General features: G+C 51.8%; 1 protein-coding gene across 6 annotated transcripts in view; it reads left to right on the forward strand.

The window, feature by feature from the left end:
- The window catches only part of DLG3 (discs large MAGUK scaffold protein 3), a 178,517-nt gene that overhangs the window by 138,039 nt on the left and 15,748 nt on the right, over positions 1-24,730 (forward strand). For 5 of the 6 annotated variants that reach the window (XM_084640164.1, XM_084640163.1, XM_084640167.1 and 2 more), the window contains 4 exons: positions 6,738-6,852; positions 19,046-19,222; positions 20,710-20,785; positions 21,541-21,640. In XM_084640164.1, the coding sequence (XP_084496290.1) occupies positions 6,738-6,852; positions 19,046-19,222; positions 20,710-20,785; positions 21,541-21,640 (468 nt within the window). The remainder of the gene's footprint in view (positions 1-6,737; positions 6,853-19,045; positions 19,223-20,709; positions 20,786-21,540; positions 21,641-24,730) is intronic. The other variant, XM_084640165.1, reaches the window with a different exon arrangement.

Consider the following 24,730-nt stretch of genomic DNA (forward strand, 5'->3'; position numbering starts at 1 on the left):
GTCTGGCTCCCACTCCCAAACCAGTAACAGCCCCCAGCTGCCTTGGGCTCTCTGTTTTGCCTCCACTCAGCTTTGGGCTCTTTGACCCTGTAACGGGGCTTGGAAGCTAGGCAATGGCACTGTGAATGGGAGTGGGGGAGCTTACGCAGCAGGAATGCAGGGCCTTGCAGGAAAGAAAGCTCTGAGTGGCGGGTTAGAGGTGCAGGATCAGAGCACCTTGGTAGCCTGGGCTCTTTCCAGAACCAACATCTTTACTGCCTCTCTAGTCATCTGGAGAACCGGTCATTGCCTGGTGTCCTGAGCAAACGCTGGTCTAGTCTGCTCTAGTGCAAGGGTGTGTCTCTCTGCACAGTGTGTCAGGGACACTGCTCAGCACCTTGGCCTTTGCTGTAGCTAATGGTTACCGGGCTGGCAGCAGTAGAGAGGGAGTTGGGAGCTGGAGCAGTCCCCTCCCCTTTCCCATCCCTACTAGTGAGCTGTTCCACACTGATCCTGCTGCTAGTTAATATTAAACCTGCTCCCTGCCCCCAGCCCTTTCTGGCTGTTTGTCTCCTCCTAAACCAAGCCATTGGCTTTCTCTGGCAGGAATTAGGTTCATCTGTCAGCAGGCAGAAAGGGTTTGTGTGTAACAAGGGCTGGGAGGTCCTTGATCAACTCAGGACAACCTGTGGGAAAGGCAGGGAGCTGGACTCCTCCCCCTTGTGATGTGGGAGACAGGACAGCTGTGACCCAGTGGAGTGCTTGGGTATGTGCAGGGTGCTGCTTCTCTGAAATGGGGGATGCCACATTTCATCTGGCTCCTCCAAATGGTGGCCAGACTGAGCTAAGCAGAGGGGGCATCTGGTGGGGATCCTGGGGTAGGAAGCCATGTGTGACCCACAAATAATGTTCTAGCCCAGGGATCGGCAACCTTTAGCACACAGTCCATCAGAGAAATCCGCTGGTGGGCTGGGCCAGTTTGTTTACCTTCCGCGTCCGCAGGTTTGGCCGATCGCAGCTCCCAGTGGCCGTGGTTCGCCGCTCCAGGCCAATGGGGACTGAGGGAAGCAGCATGTGCTGAGGATGTGCTGGCCACCGCTTCCTGCATCCCCCATTGGCCTGGAACAGCAAACTGCGGCCAGTGGGAGCTGCGATCAGCCGAACCTGCGGACGTGGCAGGTAAACAAACTGGCCCGGCCCGCCAGCAGATTTCCCTGATGAGCCACGTGCCAAGGGTTGCCGATCCCTGTTCTAGCCTCTTATAGGCATAGGCAGTAAGTCTGGATCTCGGGGTCTCGGTCTGTTATTTCACTAGGAACACTGCTGCAGCTGGCTGGAACGCCAAGGTTGCTTGTTAGCCTCTCCCCGAAGGGACAGACAGACACCTACTGTCCCGGGAAACTCAGTGGTGACTTGTTCCACTTGTGTAAAAAGGCAATTGCTGGGCTCCAAACTGCTTCACCTGCTGAGGGCAAAAACAGAAAGCTTTCCCCTTAGACTTGGGTAACCAAAACAACCAACTGGGTTGTACTGGGCTGTTTGGTGCCAGCCTGTATGTGGCTCTTTGATTTTAAATTAAACTGGCAAAAAATCAACTTCCTGATTAAAAAGCAGATGATGATGTTTGAATGTTCTTGCAGCAAATGACTATGCTGTCCTCTTGTCAGCATATGGTACAGGGTAGTGGAGATCTGCCTTTCCAGGCTCTATCTTTTGATTTAATACACTTGTAATGAAACCTAGTGAGTAACGCTTCTCTGGAAAAGGGGATGTCCTGTGGCTGGAGAAGTCTTTTCTCTGTCTCATGACATTCCGTTCAGCTTTTGCTGAGGTAGGCTGTTAAAAATTGCCAGTTTCCTTTTCACTTTTGTGTTCCTTAAGAAAACTGTGGAATAACTGAACAGGAACATTGTAATGCTGGGCTCCAGCTACTGTAGCAGCAACACATGCCATGCTGGCAATACCTTGGAGCTTTTGGCCCACCTGTAGCAAGTGTGGGGCGGGGAGGGGATGAGCCAGACCCAGCAGCTTAAGTTCCCTTTCTGGGGGCACCACATGGGAAAGGAGCTCCTGCGACTCCCAGGTAGGGGAAGAGAAAGAGAGAACTAGCTCAGGTTTCTCCTAACCACCCCATGGAAACCCGTTTTCCTTTATTCTCTCTTTCTCCTCTCCAGAAGAGCAGCCTTCTGCTGCCACTGAATCCTGTAGCTCAAGTGGTAGCAGTCTGTGCTTCAGTGCTGAAGGTTCCACATTCAACCCTGATGATGATGCGTGGTGGGGAGGTTGTTACAGATGTGCATAATATTTAACTCTTTTAAAAAAAACACATCAGGAAATTGCATGCCAAAGCTGTTAAAAGAACACTGTTTAGGATGCAAAGACAAACACTCAAAAGTTAAGTAATGCCAAATGTACGGTTGCCTATACAATTTTAATTTGGTCCCTTTGTGCATGTGTGTTATGATGCTGTCTTTGATTACATGGTCACATCCTGTTTTTTCCACAGGACTCCTGCTTCCTGTAGTGCCCAGAAGAGACTCTCATGGGGGCAGAATTAATTCTGCATAGGCAGGTGTAAAACTGGCATTTCCTAACTTTAGTGTGCTTGACTTTGCAACCTAAATGACATTTTAAGAGGCATTTTGTTTGGCTTTTGTGTGCATAATTTTTTTTTTAACTTTGGGCAAAATATGTTTAGTTCCTGGGGAGTGGGATGGAGGACCAGGGAAGGGTAGACTTTCTTGACTTTATAAAAGTCCTTATGACCTTCTTGTGAACATCAGTGGACATGTGTAGTGTAGCTTTGGGGTGTCATGCAAGCTAGCAGAGCTTCAGAGGCCTGTTCTGTGCATCTCCAGCTCAGACCCTTTGTTTTTTAGCCTCACTCTGGCAGTTCAGTATAAAAAGGTTGTTCCAAGAATGCTACGGCTGCACAGTTAAGTGGTGGAAAGTCAGGAAATGCCAAGAGTTCAGGTTGCATAACCCTAACCCCGCCCCCTTTGTGCATTTGTATTGATATGGTAGTCTTTAATGATATTGTCACATACTGTTATTCAAATGCCATAATACGTATCTTTTTGTACAGCTTTGCTAGACATGTGCAGTATCTTGTCGTTGTGTATGCTAGGTAATCAATCCATGAAAGCTTTCTGAAGTAGCACAGCGAATGCTGTTATGTACAGCATATGACAGAAGTTACAACATACTCCTGGTCAAAGTTATGTAGTGTAGGTGGGCCCTGGTCCTGTGCAGAGCCCCATGGACTTCAGTGGGGCTGTGCTGACACAGTCTGCCCATACGCAGCTCAGTGGAATTCCATGAGTCTCAGCTGTGAACTTCGCTCTGCAACGAACAACCTCTCTCAGCCCCTGAATTGCATGCAAGGATGGATGTGCTGCTGGTTTAACAAGTAGTACATTGCTGACAAAATTACTGTAGCTACCTTATAGTGAAGAGAGCTTGTCTAGAAAGTCTGTCAGTAAAGATAAGGTTGAACCATTCTGACAGAAATCCCATGAAATTACAAGGGTGCAAAGCCTTTTATGCTGTTGGCATGTATCTAAGGTTACTAAAAACTCTGATACTGGTGTATTTGAGAAAGTGCGTGACCATGTAAAACTATCAATGCATCTGCACAGGGGACAAAACTAAAGACACACCATCAGCTTACACACCATATGGTAACTTAAATTTCCCCCTGATATGTTTAACGAAAGCATGTTAAGGTAACGCCAGGGGACACGAAAACTGAAAGAAGAGGACCAATATGTCTCTGTCCTCCATGTGCTTCCTGTGTGTGACAGCACAATGTGTCTGGTCAGTGTCTCTGCTTCCCCTGTTGTCTGTGTGGAGATCTCTCAGCAAGAGGGGAGAGGAGAACATCCTAGAGAAGGGAAGTGTGTCTGGAAAAGCTCACATGTTGGCTGGGGTCTTGCACAGGACCTGAAATGACTTTTCAGTCGTGTGGGTTTTTTTGTTTTGTTCTGTTTTTTTAAACAGAATCCTAGATTCAAGTTGCTTCCGTTCCTTTGGCATTTTCTGACTCTTGCGTGTTTAACCATTCAACCCTACCATTATACGGCTGTAGTTTTTTGGCTGGATTAATACTTTGTGAGAAGGAAACTGGTGCAGCAAAAGGTAGAACACAACAGCAACATGACCATTAAAAGGAGGGAGAGTGTCTGGGAGATAAACGCTGAGTCTAAACTGCAGTGCAAGAAACAACAGCATACCCTAAAGCGATCAGAGAAGCCGCTCTGCTCTGCACTCCAGGTCCAAGTGCATTTCTAAGGGTGTCTTCAGCTCTAGCAGCAGCTGCCCAGACTTTTTAGGAAAAAAACAAAAGGCCATCACTTGCTAAGTAGCTGCGGTAGGCCTGTTTCCAAGGAGGGGACTCTGGGAGCCCTGGGCTGCAAAGCAGGAAGAATTCAAGCCACGGAGCAGCACTCAGGTTGGGGAGTAGGGTTGTCTCCCCTGCTCCACACCTATAACCCTCAGGTTCCCTGATTCTGTTTCTCTCACCTCCTTGCCCTGCTCAGGATCTTGTCTTGCACTGATCCTCCCAACTGAGGAAGGCTGCTCTGCTCTGTGAATCAGCAAGAGAATGGTTAAAACATAGAGTTCCCCTAACCCCATGTGACCTGAGCATGCTCTGTCTGCTATGCTCCCCACCCAGCCAAGGCAGCTTGGCACTGAATGAGTCTTGGTTTTGCTCTTGGCCTCTGGATCTATCTCTTGGTGGAATCTGTGGCTGTATTTTGTCATCAACATATGTGAATGGTGCCTCCGTACTGGAAAGAGGCAGAAAGGGCCTGTATATGCGATGGTAAGGACACAGCTTTTCTGAGCGTGACAGATGGCCTGGGCAGATGTTTCCCCAGGAGTGCCTGCTATGCTGGAGGAGTGTGGGGGTGTCTCTTTCTCATGGGATTTGTGGGCTGTTGGTAAAACATACAATTTTATCATGGATTCCATGGCCTATGTGACTTCTTCTGCTTCAGCCCCTGCTGCCCGTGGCCGGGCCGGAGGAGCTGTAAGGTCCGTCCCATCCGTCCATGTCGTGTGTGTGTGTCTCCCCCCCCCCCCCCCGGGGCTCAGACTGTCAGTGTCTCTCCCCCCCCCCGGACAACCTGTCCATGACTTTTACTAAAAATAACTGTGACAGAATCTTAACCTTAGCTATTAAGTATCTCCAGCAGGAAGTGACTTTGTGTGTTCGCTGTGCTATGGCTGGATCAGTGGCTTCCTTTCTTTTTATTGCCCCTGAGGAGCTTCCTCCTCCCCTAAAATCAGAATTTGAGGGATGGTGCTAGTGAGAGGAGAGTGCTGTGGCCCTTCTGCCCTGGAGTCTGGGACAGGTGGTCTCAGTCCCACTGTTTACAGAACAAATGCTCAGAAATCCCCTAGTGAGTGAGTGGCAGCACAGGAACAATCTTTCTCTAAGCTGCTTCTGGTGAGCAGAACCTTTGTCTCCACCCTCTGCCTTCCTTCCCCGCCCTTTACACCCAGCTGAAGGTCAGCCTGGTGTCTGATGAGGGAGCTGGGAGGAGCGTCAGGTGTTGGGAACGAGGTTGCAAGCAGCTCACTGCAGGGTCTTGCCAGTTTCTCTGGAGCTCTCCCCAGCCAGTGAGTTACTGTTCAGCTTGTTCTACAGTTCCTGGGGGGAGGGATATGCAGTGAATTTGTTGTGTTCGTCCTCCTGCCTTCTCAGAGCTGAGGCTTGACTTTGATTCTTCCCAAGTCACCCAATCCCAGCTGCCTGTGTGCACACTGACACCCTTCTGGTGTGAGGGACAGGCTGGGGACCTACTTCCAAGGGGGTCCCCAAACTAGGGAGGCCTTTGGAACTGGAGAGTGAGCCCAGCTCCAGTGTGAGCTGTGAGCCCAGGGCTGCTGGTGCCCGCGGAGCTGCACAGGACTTTCTCCTAGCTAGGCTGTTACCTTGCTGTAGTATCCCGGCACCTTCCAGGGTGCGTTAAGTGACACGTTGGTCACGCCTTCTTCTGAAATGCTTTGGTAAAGAGTCTATGCTGCTACTGGGGAGTAGCTGGCTGGGAGCAGCAATGGGAGACCCTTGCAGTGGGCTGTTGCCCTGTCCCCAGAGGGTGCAACTGCTCCTGCCACTAGCTGGCTGGCCCAGCACGAGGATGCCTGGTTCCAAAAGGGTCATTCTCTGCAGCACAGGGTCCTGCACTAGGAAATGCTGTGTACAGCACACCCCTCTCTTCACTGGAAAGGTGATCACGTTTGGGAGCACCCGGGCCCGTGCACCTGCTGGCAGCTCTCTGAGCAGGGCAGCAGCAGATGATCCACTGCTCAGCTCTTGGATCTGCAGAAGTGCTACACAACAGGGATGACTTCTCATCCGTCACTCAAGAACCTTGGTCTGTGCTCGAGGATGGCAAGCAGTGGGCTCCCTCCCCACCACAGAGAACTAGTTGTTTTGCAGATAGACTAGATTTGGGGCCAAGGAGGCAGTGCCTGCTCTTTGTTCCTCATGCCAGCACCTCACGCTCACACATCTGAGCAGAGAGATGGATCTGGTGAGATGCTGCAGTTTTATCCTCCCCTGTCCTGTGTCTGGGTCAGAGAGAAGTTGTGTCCCCTCCAACTAGGCTGCAGCTGCCTCCTTTCTGTGAAGCTTATTTAACCTAGGAACATGCTTTCTGGCTCTCCCTGCTCCGTGGGACTGGGATGGTTTGGTGGGGGTATGACAGGCCAGCTCCAACCCTTCACTAACCATCCCTCTCTCTCCGTAGAGTACAGCCGCTTCGAATCCAAAATCCACGACTTAAGAGAACAAATGATGAACAGCAGCATGAGCTCTGGGTCGGGCTCGCTCCGGACAAGCGAGAAGAGATCTCTCTATGTCCGGTAAGGTACACTTCCTCACCCTTTCCCAGGCTCCCAAGGAGGGAGCTGCAGGGAACCCACCACCCACCCCTGGGGCTGCTGAGGTTTGGGTGGCCTAGTTCAGATGCTATGGGTGAAATCCTGGCCCAACTGAAGTAAAGGCAAAACACGTATTGACTTCATTGGGCCAGGATTTCACCCCAAGCCTTCCCTTGGTAAACTGCAGTGTGAGGCCGTACTGCCTGGTGCAATGCCCCACCCCTGCTGCAGTGAAGTGTCGGGTGCTCTGTCTGCCCTTTGGAGTCACCTACTGTGGGGGACCTCTGCAGTGACTAGCTCCTGCTGGGCAGAGGTCATTGCAGTTCAGGCCCCACCTCTGAGCGTTTATACTAGGCCAGTCTCTGTGCAGAATCTCTTCCCTTTGCGTGCAGCACCCCAGGAGAGTTTTCTCTTCACCAGAGGGCAAGGTGGCTTTTCACAGTCCAGAGAGGCAGTCCCCTGCCGTGGTGCATATGTGCCCTCCTCAAGGGGCTCCCTTCTGGCCAGGCCTGAGCAGAAGCTGGTGACAAATGCAGTTTTGTTGGAGCCCACTGAGGGCCCTGCAGGCTGTGAGCTGCATCACCCTTCTTAACCCAGGGAGGAGGGAGCTTGGCTGAACCTGTCTTCCTAGAAATGTCTCTGGCCCCCAGGCCATGCCTGCTGAGGGGAAATAGAACCTAAGTGCAAGCTTGTAGCTTGACGATTCAACCCCACCGCTCTGGCTTCCACAGCAGCCCTGACTAGGTCCGTTTACCTGTGCAGAGTCTGTACTGTCCAACCTTTGCCTCATTACAGCCCTTGATACAGATCACGCTGGAGGCATGTGGCCAAGTGCATGTTACTGAGGGAGCCGTGACTTTGGTGCCTATAATACCAAGCCCTAACGTTGCACTGATGTAGCCCTTGCATTGCATTGAATCTCTAGTTCCCCCTTTTTGAGATGCATTACTTTCTAGTGCTGGTCTCTCTGCACAGAGCCTGTGGCAGATCCAGGCACAGGGCAGTGTCATCTCTGACTCTCCAGGGAGTGGGCCATTTGGGACTGAAAGGACCAATAGGCAATAGGAGGAGAAATTCAAGTGAGTCTGCCAGGGGCTGGAGTGAGCACTAACCTGGAATCCTGATGTCCGAGATCTGTCCTCTCTGCGTGGTCAGGGGTGCCCTGCATTTTCCCTTAGGAGGCACTTGGGGCAGGGAAGGCAAGCAGGTGACACTCAGAACTTGGCGCACATCCTAGCAAGCCAGCCCCGTGGTGCAGTGAGCCCCGCTCGGGCAGAGGCTGCAATGGATGCCGTGGAAGATGTAAAGCCCCCAGAGCTCATCTTGGCATGCAGTGCACAGGGAATTTCTGCTGGCTGCGGCTGGGGGTGTGGGTTCATACCCTGAGTGGGGAGGACTGGAGAACTGGGCCAGGGCTTTCACTTCTGCTGCACCCCCAAGGGCTGTGGTCGGGGTGTAGGATGCTTTCTGTGGAACTCCTCCCCTCTTCTCCTCCCCTCTTCTCTCCAATACATCCCTGAGGCAGGATCTGGCTGGAGGGGAGGGGAGCTCTTAGCTGGATTATTGCTTTGATCCCTGGACATGCTTATAGGTCAGAGCCAAGCTTGGAAGAGACGGGTTAAGTGACAGCTGCTATAGCCCCTTTATCCCCCCCAAGATCCCTGCTGTAGCACCGAGGGCTTCCCCTTACAGGGATCCAGCCATGCCCCCTTCTCTTTAGCCCAGGGCTGTGTGAGTGACTAAGTGTTTTCTTAAACTGCTAATTAAAATAACCCTACACATCTCCACCCAGCACTGTCTGTGCCGCAGGAGGGAGTAGGGCCTCTGGCTCCAAGCGGGCTTCCCAGAGGGGAATCTGCCAGCTGCAGTAAAGGCTGCTTCAGCTGTGTAGAGAGTGACAAGTCTGTAGGGCTCTACTGCTCTGGGGCCCTACCTCCTGTCCTGTAGCACAGGAAGCCTCTCTGTGGTGAGTCCTGGCCTAGGGCTGTCACTGAGCCAAGGGGCCCAGTTCTCCTGACGGCTCTAGTCCACGGTCTCTGCTGTACCGTAGCCCCGTGAGAACTCCCAGGAAAGGTTCCTGCGTGGGGTTCTCTGTGCGAGCCTTTCACTGTCTTGTGGCACTCCAGCCAGGGGAGAGCCAAGCCAGTGGAGCTCCCAGGAGAAGAGTCCTGGGTCCTCTGCTGGAGGGGACGCTGGCCCTTCTCTGTAACTCCAGGCGCTCGGCCAGCAGCAGGTTATCTGTCTCTGATAGTCACTTCCCTGAGGACTAGCATTTTCCCTCACGGGCTTGTAATTAAAAGGTGCAGGGCTCGTACTAAATAAGCTGTGGTTTGAGGCACCCCTTGGTATTCCCGGGCCCTGCTCATGCTGTCACCCTCTCAGTTCAGGTCCAGCCCTGGGAGGCCGAGCCAAGCTGCATGTGGTGACATGGGGGCTGGGGTATGTCTTAGTAAACGCCAGGAGCTGCTGTGCTGACTGGCGCACCCAAGTGCTGGGTACTGAAGATGATGGTGGCTGGTGGGTGCAATATCAGAGTCTGGTTCCGGGAGCTGAGCTGTGGAAGGGCATGGGGGTTGGTGGGCAGTGTGACCGTTCCCTGTTCTCTGCAGTGCTCAGCCAATGGGAAGGCAGGTTGGCTCCCTTAGTGATGGTGACTAGCCCTAGGAGAGAATGATCTTTCCCTCTCACTCTGCTCACCCAAACTGCCTGGGGCACCTGGGGAACGGGCAAGGAGAGGAGCTACACCTGTACATGAGAGAGTCCCAGTGCGGATCTGTCAGCCTCCCATCAGCCTGCACTGTTCTGTGTCTTCCAGGTGTCAGGCCCTGTGGGGAGGTCATGCAGTGTCCCCCTTGGGCCAAACAGGAGCTGGTGTGTACATCTGCCTTCCTTCTGGAAAGGGCTGGTCATGGGATATGGCTCAGATGACCACCCCACTCCTTCCTGCTGGGATGCATAAATGCATACGAGCCTGGGTGACTGATGAGCATCCCTTTTGAAGCATGATTTTTAACCTCAGCCTGCCCATCCCCTGGCTCATCTCTAACTGCTGTCATTAATGGCAGTCCGGTTAAACCGTATTGGGCCATAGACTGTCAGTGGTTCCTGTTGTTTGTGACCACACTTCTCAAAGCCATTTTATACCTGTCTTGAGGAGCCCTGCCCCAACCCTTCTGGGTGGGGTAGTTTCGAGCACGATTTAGATGAAACTGGTTGAGCTGTCGTGCTGTGGACAGGACAGTAATTACTAGGTTTGCTGCCAAACTGCCTTAGTCAGTCCTCCAAGGCAATCCCACAGTGCATGGCATGACATCAGTAGGGGAAATGTTTGCCACACTGTCTTCCAAAGCAGGAAATAACCCCCTATTCTTGAGATGAACACACCTGCATTTCCTGGCTGTGGATACCCCAGACCTCTCCTGCCGTTGGTTATAGATTGTTAGATTCCAAAGCCAGAAAGGACCATTGTGATTATCTAGTCTGACCTCCTGTATAGCACAGGCCAGAGACCTGCCCCAAAACATTCCTAGAGCAGAGCTTTTAGGAAAACAGCCCATCTTGATTTAAAAATTGTCAGTGATGGAGAATCCATTGTGAACCTTGGTAAATTGTTCCAATGGTTAATTACTCTCACTGTCAAAAATTTGCAGTCTGAATTTGTCTGACTTCAGCTTCCAGATGTTGGATCACATTAGACCTTTCTCTGCTAGATTGAAGAGCCCGTTATTAAATATTTGTTCCTAGTGCAGGTACTTATACACTGCAGTCAAGTCACCCCTTCACCTTGTCTATAAGATCATGTGATTGTGACATAGTTTAATGCACACTGGACGTCCCCCTCCCCCTGTGAGATGTAGGTCATTAGGAATAGACTCATGGGACATCACGCCCCAGTGCCAGCCCTGTGAGGCCCCAAGAGGCAAAGTGCATCTGAACTGGCTCCAAAGATCCTGGATAAGGCTTTACCTGGGCTGGGAAATAGATGTAAAACATATTCATGCCCATGTAACTGGGAGTGAGGTCAGGGACCAGCCAGCTGTGCTGCCCCTGCCTTGGCCCTCTTGCTATGTTGAATGCTCTAGTTTCTGTTCCCACTCCAAAGCTTAGGTACCTCAGTGTCATCTGGTACTGGCTGCTGTCAAGAGTGGGGTACTGAGCTGGGTGCCCATAGCTCTGCTCCAGTCTGGCAGTTGCAGCCGAAGAGTGTGGCTTCCTTCTAAGTCATCTGGCCTTTCCACAGACCCCAGACAATTGCTGTCGCTCACAGAGCAGGGCAGCCTTGTGTGCATTCTGAGGCCAAGTCTTTTATCTTGGCTCCCAATGGGGGCTGATTGTCAGGAAACACTGAGCACCCCATCTACTGTCCCCAAGAATCGGGCCTTGCAGTGTCTCAGGTAGGGCACCTAGAATCCCTAAGCCACTTCGGAAATGGTGGTTTGCAGCTTTCGGCCGTGCTGTGTGTATGGTCTGGGGCCCTGGCTGAATCCCGCTGGGGTCTGGAATTAGTCAAGTGTGTCGTGCCCATTTGTGGAGCCCTGTTGTACTCTTCATGGGTCTGCTTTTTGCTTTAATCCCAGACATTAGGCAGCTCACTTCCAGCGCTGGGTATGTTTCCCCGCTCCCCCAAAAAGTCACTCAAAGACGAGGGCAGTGCAGTGCAGCGCAGCCTGGTATCACTGATTCATAGAACCACAGTTTCTCCTCCCTGCCCCCAGGTGCCTGACTGCAGTGATTAGGGCATCCTCTACCCGCACGAGGTATGCGTTAGAACAACATCCAGTCTTGATTTGAACCTGAGAATGCTTCTGTTGGCCGATGATCGGCACTAATGCACACCTAGTCTAGGCGAGGCCTTCGAGCGCGGCTCCATGTTCCGCATCAGATTGCTAATCCCAGGCAGGATTTGCCGCTCACCTTCTAGCTGCCAGTGTTAAACTCCTCCTGAGGCCCACGGGCAGCTTTCCTTCTCCTGTGTTGTCACGGTAATGCAGATTCTGCAGGTCAGATGCTACTCTCAATGAAACCTGTATGGATCTTTTGTCCTCACACCCTCCACAAAGTGATGCCTGCCTCAGCCACAGAGCACGTATTGCTGTATTGCTAGGTGTCAGAGTGCAGGCATTCTCATTAGTACCTTGCCTTCTTTGGGTCTGCCTCTGTGGCTGCATCTGGAGGCTCAGACTACTTAACCCTTGAGATAGCAAGGTGACGGACCCCTTGGGAATGTCCTAGGTAGGTAGATCGGACAGTTGGGTTGATCTTTGAGCCAGCCTGGAGCCCAGTTCCCTGTTCCCAAATCTGTGCTGGCTCTGCAGGGCAACAGCAGTTTCTCCTGACACACGAGGGTAGCAGAGCTGTTGCATAAGAAGCAGCAGCTTGCACACAGCATCTCTTCAAGCCATGCCAGCTCTTCTGAACACTGCCTGGCTCCCCGAAGGCGCACCCTGCTGACCATGCACTGGATGATCTAACATCAGTGTCGTCAGGGTATGTCTACACGGCAATTAAAAACCCATTGCTGGCCCGCGCCAGCTGACTTGGGCTCAGGCTAAGGGATTGTTGAATTGTGGTGTAGACTTTCAGGCTTGAGCTGGAGCCCAGGCTCTAGCACCCTGTGAGGTGTGGGAGGGTCCCAGAGCTCCCAAACCCAAATGTCTACATGGAGCTAAGGGCCTGAGCCCCTTAGCCCGTCAGCTGGCACGGGATAGCCCTGGGTGCCTGACTGCAGTGTAGACGTACCTTCTGAGAGCAGCGCATGTGCAGCTGTGTGGCCAGAAATGCAGCAAACCCTTTCTCTGACCTGATGCAGCCTTGCAGCCAGGGTTCAGCGGCCTTGGCTATGTAAACTTCACTAGCTTTTATTCTCCCTGGGTTAGTCTCACGGGAGAGGAATGGTTAAATAATTCTCCCTCCTCTTGTTCTTTGGCCATGTTAGTCCTGCTGAGCATCTGGTGGCTGGACTGTGCTTAGTTAATTCCTTTGTGAGCCACTGGTTTTACCCTGTAGTAATATACGCAGCCAACTCCCTAGCTCCCTGTGTGTTTTAAAGGCAGAGACTGTGGGTTTTTTTGCATGTACATGCTGTGTGCGCAGCAAGTTCCCAGCTTGGAGACTGAAGGAATGCTCAAAGGGCCTGTTTACACTCTGGAACCTGCCTGACCTGTTCTCCTGGGCTCTCACATTTCTTTATGTTCCTAATCACTCTGCTCCCAAGCAGCCTGTGCCAGCCACACACACACAGCTTTAATTCATTGGCTTCAAAAGTTCGACCTCTCTGTGGGTTATGTGCCCTTACCTAAAAGGACCCTGCCATGTTCTGCTGTTGGCTCCCTCACCCTGGGCTTGGGGCAGGGGATGCTACATCTGACCTGTTGACTTGAGTTCCTAGTCTCGAGTTTACTGCTGAGCAAAAAAGTAGCGTGTTTTCGGATGTGGCTTGTCCATTATTGTCTAACAAGTTAGGAATGGTCTCCTGGGAGACAGATTGGGGCTGGATTATCTGGGATGCTCAAAACTGGACAAAGTCAGTAAGCTAAGGCTCTGCTGGGTTTTCTGTGAAGTTCCCCAACCCCCACCCTCTAATGTTGCTCCCTGGTTTTAGTATAGATGGTTTCTGTCCACTGCAGGTGTGCTCAACATTGTGAGTGAAGCAATGCCCGCAGTAGAGACCCCATGATACCAGAGTCCTAGGACAAGTGCTTTTGCTTCCAGGAATTGCCTGGGATGTTGAAGTGCCTTATTCGCTCTGCTGTAGTCCAGAAGTTCCAGAAATGCCCATTTAGCTAACTTGGATCACTCGCTCTCCCCAGCCTGGCTGTGCTGCAGTATTACTGTGACCCCTGTGTGAAGGGGCTATAAATGGGAATCTCTTCTTTCCTCTCCCTGGATGTTGAGAGGCATTGTGACCTGTTCCGTGCGGAATCCCAGGTGTCCCAAAGGGCTTTCCTGACTGCAGCACCACTGCACTAGGCTGGCTAGAGCAGGGGTGAATATAGGACAGGTGGAAGGTACAGACCATGGACATCTGATTCACTTCTGCTTCTATACCTGGCTTCCCTGCACTTGCGGTTGGAGCAGAGGTTGTTGCTGGGGTGGATCCCAAGAAATTTCTCTCCAAACACAGCATGAGGCTTCCTTTCGAGGTTGCAAATCTGAGCTGGCATCTGAATGTGCTGGCTTCAATTTTGAAAGGGCCCTCTCAGCCCCTGAACTCCCAGGTCTGCTCTGAACTCCCAGGTCTGCTCTGAAGAGTGGCTGTGTAATGGCACTGTGGAGGCAGGGTTGGATTGCGGTTATTGAGAGAGATTCATGTCTGTTGCTAGTGCCTCGAGTTTTTCCTGGGTCTTTCCTGCTGAGATCTTGTCATGCTCATTGGGAATAAAGATCCCACAGAAAGAACATAGCCAGGGAAGCTGAGAACAAGGTGTGAGAGAGAGGAGAATGTGGCTTCCTCTGTGGTGACTGCACTGGTTCAGAGGGTCTGCACGACTTCATCATCACGTCAGCGGTTACCAGCAGGGGTGTGCCCAAGGGACAGGAGTTGCTCTCCTGACCACAGCCATGCCGGACTCATTGTGGTCACAGAGTTCCCCACACTACTGCATCCCACTTAGAACTCTGTGAGCCATAGATCCCCCTCCAGGGTAGTGCTCAGGGAAGGGAGAGGAGAGGCTCCTTTTATACACAGGAGGAAAACAGTTTTTAAGGGCATGGTTTGGGAGAAGGCTGCATGAGATACACAGCACACCTGTTGCTTTGCTATCTATGTTAAAGGGACACAATCAATTTAAAAAATCACACTGAGACATGTACCTTTCACGGTTACAAGCCTCACCTAATGTTCCTGGAACTGAAAGTGATTAGAGAAAGAGAAGAGTTTCTCTGGCCTCAGCGTGTTTCCTGTGTGTGACAGCATGCTGTGTCTAGCCAGTGTCACTGCTTCCCCTCTTGTCTTGGGGGAGGTGTTTCACAGCAACAGGGGAGAGAAGAACACATGAAAAATAGGGGAATGTGATTGTAAATGCACAAGTGTTGTCTGGGGCTCATGGGATGGACGTGAAAACTAGAAAGACTGGATCTCGAGTTGTTGCTGTCCTTGTAAAGGTTCTCTTAGAAGCTCTAGTTTTAGCCCCTGCCTCGCCCCAGTAATTCAGAAGGTAATGGAGAAAAAAGGTTTCTTGCAAGTTTGGAGAAAATCACTCAAACCGCTTTGTTACTCTGACTTGACACTAGTTGTCTAACAGGTCTAGCCCAAATTACTACTTGGCTAATCATTCTGGGAAGCTAGTGCCCAGGTAAAACTCAACCCAGCTGTTCAGTGAGCAGAGTTACTGCAGAGTAGGACAGTCATTAGTGTGCGGTGTAGACCATCAGGCTATGGGGCTCTGTGTAGACATAAAGTTATTTTGCTAACTCAACCAAGGACCAATTCTGCATGAGAGAAGGCCAAGTGACTCTCTGAGATGAATTAGAGGCCTGGGATTAAGCCATCTTGAGAGTAAGCCGGGGCCAGGGTCTGTGCAGGGAACTACTGGAGTCCAATTCTGCTTTAAAGCCACAGAATAAAGACAAGTACAGGGAGAGAGGATTTTGTGTGTGTTGTGTTAGATCCTACTTGATCACAGGAAGCTAGGAGCTAATTGCATTTTAGAGTGAACATAAGGGTCCTCTTACAATGACAGTTAACAGAGCTTTCATCTAGCTTGAGTGAAGACGGCTGTGAAGCCAGGCTTCCAGTCTCATTCTGCAGCCATGTGCGGCATGCGTTGTGACAGTTCATTTGTGGCAGAATGAGTGTGTCTGTGTGAAGGAAGCAGGTCACGCTGATTTGGAAATTTGAGGTCATTTAAAAACTTGCCGTGTGGAACCACGCAGGAGCAGCTGCACGGATATGGCTGCGGTTTGGGTTCCAGTATATGCTCGGTATTCACTCCCCTCAGAACTTGCATAGTAAAAGTAATGTTGTTCCTTTCCCTTCAGTGGAAATTATCAGATCAAACTTTAGATGTAATTTTGTCACTGCTAGGAAGTATTAACGATGGAACTCCTGCATCGTAAATGAAATACGTTAGATAAACTGTTAGTGCGGGAAGCATTTAAAAGTGTGGAAGGGAACTATTTAGGGAAGGTAGAAAAATATTCAGACACTCATAGTTCACACAGTCTCTGAAATAAAATGTGCGCATGTAAAATGTCAATGTAAATTCGTAAAATGTCCTGACCTGTTTGTGTAGTGGTCCCTATCCATCTACAAGGGATTTAACCACAACTCTAGAAACACTCACAGTCCCTGCCTATAGAGGACAGGTTAACGCATTCTGCAGGCCTGTCAATTCCCTTCTCTCCTCCTTGCTAAATGAGCAGTGTACCAGCCTGGCTTGGAGAACAGGTCTACTATGAGTTCTGCAGCCTTTATATGGGTGCAGATTGTTGGGTGTAGAAATGTCTGACTCACATCCAAAGGGCAAATAAGGAGAGAACGCTGCTGCTGTCCTCCCTGTCCTGACTGCTAGATTGGGTTTTCTGCTCCATGTGGGAGGAAGCTGTTTCTGAAATACACATGAAGAATACAGTGGGTCTCTTTGACCATAGTGGGTAGTTTGGATAGGAGAGGGTTGAGTGTGGTCTCTCTATGGAGAGTAGGTGTACATGGCTGGTAGTGGGCTTGGAACTGGAGGACAGTCTGTGGGTTCGCAAAAAGAAAAGGAGGACTTGTGGCACCTTAGAGGCTAACACATTTATCTGAGCATGAGCTTTCGTGAGCTACAGCTCACTTCATCGGATGTGTCACTTCATCCGATGAAGTGAGCCGTAGCTCACGAAAGCTCATGCTCAGATAAATGTGTTAGTCTCTAAGGTGCCACAAGTCCTCCTTTTCTTTTTGCGAATACAGACTAACACGGCTGTTACTCTGAAGTCTGTGGGTTATGTGTGGAGTGCAGCTGACTGAGGTCGCCTATTTTGGGAAGGTTTATGATGCAGGAGGAGTGGGTATTGGACACCGGCAGATTGAAGCTGGCAAGCGCAAGAGCTGAGTTGCTTTTAGAATGCGTGTTGTGACATTTGAATATTTCTCTCTCGTGTTTTAACTGTGGCATTCCTTGGCTTGCACAGGCTTCAGCTTTATTGGTCTGATAAAGTTTGTTGTCAGTTAATAATTGCACACACAATGTAGGTTACAGCCATTTGGCTTTTACTGCTTCGCATACAGTATGTAGCCAGCCTAAAACGTCCCAAGGAGAGGTCCTGGGGGAGGGGGCAGGGGAAGAAGGCTGCTAGCTTCTCAGCTCAGCTGATCAGGAGTGGAAAGGCACCCTTGGGACTCATTTAATCCCATACAAAATATTAAATAGCAACTTTTCCAAACCCAGAGCAGGAAAGCAGTTGTTGGGAGACTGCTCTGATGTGGAATGGGCCATTCCGAGCCTTTCTGGGCCCCAAGCAGTGAGGATGGAAACCCTGATGCTGCAATACAAAAAATGTTCTTAGACATGCAAAAAGGCCCATGTATTTTCTGAACAAATGACACTGCATGAAAGAGTGAATGTAAGTGGAGCTGATTTGGAGCGTGACTTTCTCAAGAAATTCTGCTGGATTGGGAGTATTGAAGGCAGAGAATCTCTAGTTTCATGTTGAATCAGTAAAAAACAAATGCAAGTGATTGGCTGAAGGAAGAATTGACAGACCTGGCGGATGGAGCAAGAAGAAGGAACCTGAGGATAGTGGGTCTCTCTGGAAGAGAGATCAGAGATGATGTGCTTTCTTTTATCCGTAACTTACTCAAGGAAATCTGGGCTGCGTCAGAACAAGCTCAGTACAGCCTCCTGCTGTTTAAACCACTGGAGCAGGGAGCAGGACTCAGTGTTGTAACAAAGAAAATTAATTCACAAAGTGACAAAGAAAGAAGTGTCTTCAAAAGTCGCGTGTGTCCCTCTTGTCTAATAAGGCAGGCTGGTGACCAGCCCTGCAGGGTGAGCACACTCAGTGAGGCTGATGCCAGCATTTGGGATCTTTGGTCCATGGTTTAGGTATTTCAAGAAACAAAAGAAGCCCAGACTGCACATACTCTGCAACTGTGTTCTGAGCGCCAAAGCCTCAGGTCTCTCACCCCCTCCCCCCTCCTCCTGCAATCCAAGGTTCCTCTTGCATCCAGGGATACTGGTGGTGTTAAACAATGAGAACAAGGGTGGCATCTCCATGCTCTGTCCATCCACCTTTGTGTGCATCTGGAGGGCAGGTTCATCTGATGGAAGGGAATTAGATAAATCTGACTTTTGGCCTCCCCCAATCTCTTTTCCTGCCCCCTTGGTCCAACAGCCTCTGCTGGTTATTACTTCCCCAGTTTCTTCTCATGTTTCAGCCAGTTTACATTTCTACAAGCACATCGGGAGGGCTTCTCTAATGATTGAAAATAACCCCTCACCATGTTGTAGGAGTCTCTGGTGTCTGACCTGTTACAATACTTCATCAGCAAGGGGAGCTTATGGCTGACTGTCTACAGTGAATTTTCCCATCATCCCTTGGAGAGGGAAGCCCGAGTGTGGTGTGTATGGACAATGCAGATGTTTTATCGTTAACGTTGGTTAGGGCTGAAACTGCTTGAAGAAGTTACGGGATGTTAGAGAAACCCTGGCAGGTTAAATAAACCCACCTGCTCTATGTTACTAGGAAACCAGAGATCCTGGAAGCCTGCAGGAGTTTTTAAAATCTATCTTTTCAATGTGCTGTTCACATCTCTGGCCTCCCTCCCCTCTGAGCCAGGGGAGCACAGCACTGGTCAGAGGGTCCTGCTGGAATGGAGGGGGACAAAGGGGCCTCAAATTCTATCATAGCAGGGGTATCACTTGCCCAGGAAACGGCTCACCATGCGGGTGGCTGGGCTTATGCAGGCAGTTTCTGTTTGTTGGGTCAATGTCTCCAGCTGGGAGAGTTACTCACAGCAGAGCCAGGTCTGAATAAGGAATTAACTGGTTACTGAGGGTCCCAAACGCGTGACTCCACCCTGGCCAGATTCCCTTGGGGTGCCCAGCCCCAGCAGGTTATGGAATGTTGCCTGGTCTGCCCTGGTCTGACACACCTGCCGTCCAGTAGCCACTGGCTATGGCAGACTCGCCTGCTGGAGTGGCCTGCACCACTGTCAGTAGGGGAGAGTCTCACTTCTTCTGTTCCTTTGCAGAGCCCTGTTTGACTATGACAGGACCCGGGACAGCTGCCTGCCAAGCCAGGGGCTCAGCTTCTCCTATGGGGACATTCTGCATGTTATCAATGCCTCAGATGATGAGTGGTGGCAAGCGAGACTAGTGACCCCCCACGGAGAAAGTGAGCAGATTGGGGTCATCCCCAGCAAAAAAAGGTGAGTGTCGTTGCAGCAGCCCTGTTCCCCTCTCCCCATTCTCCACAATGGATCTGGCCAAGCGCAGGGACTGCACCTATGTGGCATTGCATGGACCTGCTCCAGCTGCTAGGAGCCATCGGTGGTGGTGATGCCAGTGACTCCCACCCCCAATTGTATGTGTGACACCCTCACTGGCAGCTGCCAGGAGGCGGCTCTCACTGGTCCCCCGTGGGGCTGTGCACCATCAAGGTCGGGGCGAATATGAAGCAGGGGTTGGTGATAGGTCTGCAGTGAGACCCTTTCTCCTGAAGTGACCTGGATTGTGACTTCCCTGAAGAGCAGCTGAGGAGACGAGAAGAGCAGTTGGTCCTGTTCAGCCAGATGAGAGTCTGGCTCTGCCATGGTTGAAAACTGGGGTTGGGGAGTCCCCAGCCTTGCTAGCCCTGAGGAGCTCAAGACCCCTGATGCCTGAGCCATGCAGCATGTGCCTTGTACCACTGAGGATCTGTCTGTGAGCCAGGTCCCATCCAATGTAAAACCACAGAGCCCAGAGAGAGGAGGAACCAGCTAACCACCAGCTCTGCTTGTGGTTTCTGTGGGTTTAATGTCGAAAGAGATGATGGGGTGTGTGAGACAGGAGCAAGGTTTCACTCCCCTCTGTCGCCGGGCAGAGGGGTTGGAACGTGCAGGTGCCGGTGGGTACAGGTGAGCTCTGCTTGCTGCAGGGGCAGTGCCCAATTCTTGCTGGCAGAACCGGATCTGCCTGCTGCGGGAGGGGAGGGTCCTGGTCTGCAGAGACTGAGAATGTCCTTTGGGCAGCTTTCCAGTGTGACGGGATGAAGGCCTGGGGCAAAATTCAGCCTCTCTAGTGGAGCTTGCTCCCCGGGCAGCCTCTGCACACGGGAGGGCGGTGACCTAGCATAAATCCCATTCCTAGTTCCAGGGGGACCAGCTGAGGGGAGGGGAGAGGCTTTCTGTGTCCTCACCCTGATCCCTCGTAGAGGCAAGCTGTTCTGCTGTGTGCCTCTGTGCGACATGTCTGTCTATCAATTCATCCATCTGACCTTCCTCGGGAGTGCCTGGAAAGGGGCAGCCCACACCCTCTCCTTCCCCCTGAGGGGCTCTTTATATAGGGCACACTCTTCAGCTGTTCAGCTTATTGAGGGCTGGGCTCCCCACTGGCTCCTCTCCCCTCCAGATTCCTGGCGCTGGTTAGACTCATGACAAGCTGCCTGATCAAATCGCTGCTAACAGCAGAAGCTGCTCAATTTGCCCAGAGCTGCCTCCAAGTGTTCTCTCCTTACAGGTGGCATGGTCAGGTGGTTTGGGTGCCAGAGGGAGCTTTAGTCCCTGGATGCGGCGGTGACCATTGGGGTGCAGAGGTGACCCTCTGCCCTTTGCTGCCCACCAATGTAGCTCATCAGGCACCGTATGGAGAGGACCAGGGCAGGGCAGCGAGCTGCACACACATGAACTAGGGCTTTCTCTCATTTGACTTTAATCAGGGTGGAAAAGAAGGAGCGTGCACGATTGAAAACTGTGAAGTTCCATGCCCGGACTGGGATGATTGAGTCCAACAGGGTAAGTGCCAGAGCAGCGGTGCCCGGGATGGCCTGAGGCGGTAGCTAGAGGGGCCAAGGAGCATCCGAGGCTAATGTTGTAATGCTTCTCACTTGGGAAGATAGGCAGAGCATTCCTGAGTAGAGAGCAGCTGAGACCAGTTGGACTCAAGTTGTGTGTGGCTGGGCTGCCTCTTAGGCTTCTGTTCAAACTGCACAGCAGATCCCCTCCTGGGCTGCATGGGTTTTGGCTACAAATCTACAGAGCTGGCAGCCTGGGATGGCCAGGCCATTTGGACAAAGACACTCGAGTGTGTAGCAGAACCTCCCTATGACACTGTGTGTGACCCCATAAGCTGGTGGTCAAGCCCTAGATTGCTTGTGAACAAAAAGTGTATCACAAAATACCCTAGCTGGGTGGAGCTGACTTCAGACCTTCTTGCACAGGCGCTTGTGACTTCCCTACAACGGGTGGCTGGAGGTCAGAGCCTTGCTGCTTAATAAACAACACTTCAGGCAAGAAAGGGGGCTTTTAGGGACATGGCCTTGCTCCTGTGGAAAGCGGATTGGGTAGTCAACCTTCCAACATCCCTACAACATTTTTCTCTACACTTAATTTTTCTCCTGCATTATAGTTTCCACGTAATCTCCATGATTTCATTTGAGGGTGATTGCCCTGCCACAGATCCTCATTGTCTCTTCATTTTAATTTTTCGTGCATGCGTTAAACGCCATTTGTTTTTTCTGTCCTCCCTTCCATCTCCATGTTCTTCACAGTCGATCAAAACGAAACGTAAAAAGAGTTTCCGCCTCTCCCGAAAGTTTCCATTTTACAAGAGCAAAGAGAACCTGGCCCAAGAGAGCAGCGGACAGGAACGTAAGTAGCCGCTGGCCAGAGAGGGCAAAGTGTGCAATCCCCACCCAAACCCCAGCACCTGCTCCCTGTGTGGCAAGCTGGGCTGAGTGCATTTCCCTCGGCAAAGAGCCTCCATTCAAAATAGCTGGGAATCACCTTGTATTGGGCCAAACAGCATGACTCCGCCCTTTGAGGACTGTTCTGAGAGCCTTCTCATTTGGAACTGGCTCAGCAAGCAGATAGAGGCAGGATGGGACTTGCTGTGGGACCAATGGGTCCCTCTGAAACTGCTTACCAAGCTCTGGCTGTACCTCCCAGAGTATCCCAGTGGCTTCCCACCCATATTGAGAGACAGACCCAGAGCCTGCAATGGCTTCCCAAGCTCAGGAGACTCAAATGGAGTGTTGCCTCTTCTCCCGCTGCATAGCAATGGTGGAAGCGGAGATCCTGCCTTGCCCTCTCCTCCGAAGCTGTTCCAGGTACAGTGGCACTCAGGCTGAGCTCTGGCCATCACAGCCATGGCTGGCATTATAGAGAGAGCATAGAACAATGCGTGTCCCTGGGCAAAGCCAACCCCGGCCTGTCTGCCTGTAGAGAAGGGGACGTCTCTCCTACCTGCCTCATCCCTTCCCTAGTGCTCAACTCCCAGCCATAGGTGCTATGTCAGCAAAACTGCCTCTCCCAGCTGCTGCCAGTCTAGCTGCCTCTGGCCATGGCCCAGGATTTCTGTCCAGCCTCTGGGCGATGGAGACCTACCTGGCACATTCTCAGTTGTTTGGTGTTTTCATCCTTTCACAACTTCTCAGGACGTGATCAAACCTCTACTCTGCCTTTCTCTGCTCTCCCTGATGTGCCAGGGGCTCTGCCTTCCCCCACTCTCCCCCTAATGTGCTCTCGGGGGGGCTCTGCCTTCCCCTGCCCTCAGAACAAGGTGAGGGAATATGGTGCTCAAAGGCTCGTGTTTAATGTTGTAAATGGGCAGGTGTGAGAGGGTGCAGCCCTTTGTCCTGCTCTTGGAATTGGGAAACACCCTTGCTGTCTATGGTGAGAACCTGGCAGTGCTCATCTGCACGAACCCATTAGGAGTAGTGAATCCAGCCACCTTTTGTTATGTGACCATCTGCTCCAGAAGCACCTCTGTGGGCGAATCTCTGTGGCCTGCAGAGCTGTCCTGTGCCTGGCTCCCTTTCTGGAGGAATTCCAGCTGCCTGCAGAGACAGCTGCACGTTCCGTAGTGTGTCTGGCTCCTGGAGGGACGGCTCCATTTCCCAAGAGGGTGGTAAGGCATGAACCCCTGGCTGGCAGCCTCATTGCACTCTCCCTGCTGGAAGGTCACATCTATTCATGGCGTCTCGCCCATCCCGCTTCCCACATGGCGCTAGGAAGCTCCACGTGAGGACAAACCCTGGCTGGGGCCATGCTCTGATGGTGGATGGCTGTGATCCAGGGCCTCTGCTCTGACACCCCTGGCAAATCCCCTGTGTTGAATGGAGGGTGTTCAGAGTGGGGCAAATGGAGCAGAGAGACCAGGACGGTCAGAGGCTTCCCCCCTCCGCCCCCCGCAGCACGTTCTCTACAGAGCAACAGTTGAACTGAGCATGTGTTAAAAAGTCAGTGTGGTGAAAACTGCACAGTGTCTGGGAGCAAAGGGCTATGCACTCTGGCTTAGGAAAGCACAGTCTATTCGAATCAGAGAGATGCGTGTGGACCACGGTCCTCTGAGGAGCTGAAGGGTTTAACACGCAAACCGCCTACGACGTACTCCTACAGAAGGACTTGCTGGCCAGTGAGCCACTGAGGGAGGTATTCCTAACTTGCGCTGTCTTTCCTCTGCACTTGCTACACATCATCTGCTGTCAGTAATACATTGGGTGCTTTGTCGGCAGCTGTGGTCCTCACGGGTGGGAGAGGAGGCAGGGCCAAGCAGAGCAAATCCACCTGCCATGCTGTATTCCCATGTCATGGTGCACTGCTCTGAATGGTCTCTGCTCTGCGGCTCAGTGCAGTTGGGGCCAGGGCCAAGAGCCTGTCCGCACACTGCCTGCATGGTGTCTCGCTTCACTGGCACAGATCTCCCTCTGGTGTGTTTATGGAGAGAGTAGCCAGATTGTCAAATGAGTTCAGTACCCAGCCTGCTGCGCTTTTCTGAAAATCTGGCTCTGGGTAAGTCCAGCACGCCCCTTGTTCCTTCCTGGGCCTGACTTCAGCCATAAAAGCTGTGTGTGCACCTGCATACTCCGAGGCCTCGGGGGTAGGATGGTTGGTGATTTGGCTGCCCAGTGCACTTGCTAGATGCATCTGCCTATGTGTGGTTGCAGGTGTCAGAACTAAGGTCAGCCAGACCCAAACTGCACTGGCTGAATGAATATACAAACCCTCCTTGGGAGGGAGGGCCCCTCTCTCGGCTCCCCCACTTTGCCAGCGACTTGTTAAGTCCCAGCACCCACTCTGCTCAGGGTACACAGCTGACAGTGCACCAACATGCCTGGGACCAGTGGTTGTAGGGATTGGTGGGGGAGTTGGAGAGTCCCTGGGGAGGGGGCTTGGCTTGCTGCTTTCCCTCCTGGAAGGGTTTGTGGTCTGGGGTCGTTGAGGTGGGTGGTGGCTTGCTTGTAGAGGGTGGAACATAACTGAATTCATGACTAAAGGGGATTCACTACCTGCCTCTGGGCTCTCTAACGTCTTTTTTGAGGGCCCATTCTCTGCCAGCTCCAGGTTAGCATGTGCTCACGGTGTGGGGGTGAGGACAGGCTGAAATGGGACCCCACTCCCTGTCTAGTTCCTGTTATAGGTAGAAACTTGCAGCCAGTCTCCCTCCCTTGAAATGCTTCACAGCACTTGACTAAATCTGCTTGTGGAGTGCTGGTCAGGGAGCAGAGTCCTTCCCCTGCGCGCTCCGCATGTGGAAATGTTGGGATATGGGGAGCTGAAGCAAAGACCTGCAGAGGAGTTTGAAGTGCTCCTCAACCCTTCCAGGGAAGCTGAAAGGCTCCACCTGGGACTGTACTAGAGAGTGGGTGTGGGCAGAGGGCTCTGGAGCACGGACGATCCCTCAGACACCTGGAGTGGGAGATGAAACATACCTGGCCTTCACCAGTCCATCAAAAAGCT

Source organism: Lepidochelys olivacea (assembly GCF_965140295.1).
Source record: "Lepidochelys olivacea isolate rLepOli2 genome assembly, chromosome: 9".
In the NCBI taxonomy this organism is placed as follows: domain Eukaryota; kingdom Metazoa; phylum Chordata; order Testudines; family Cheloniidae; genus Lepidochelys; species Lepidochelys olivacea.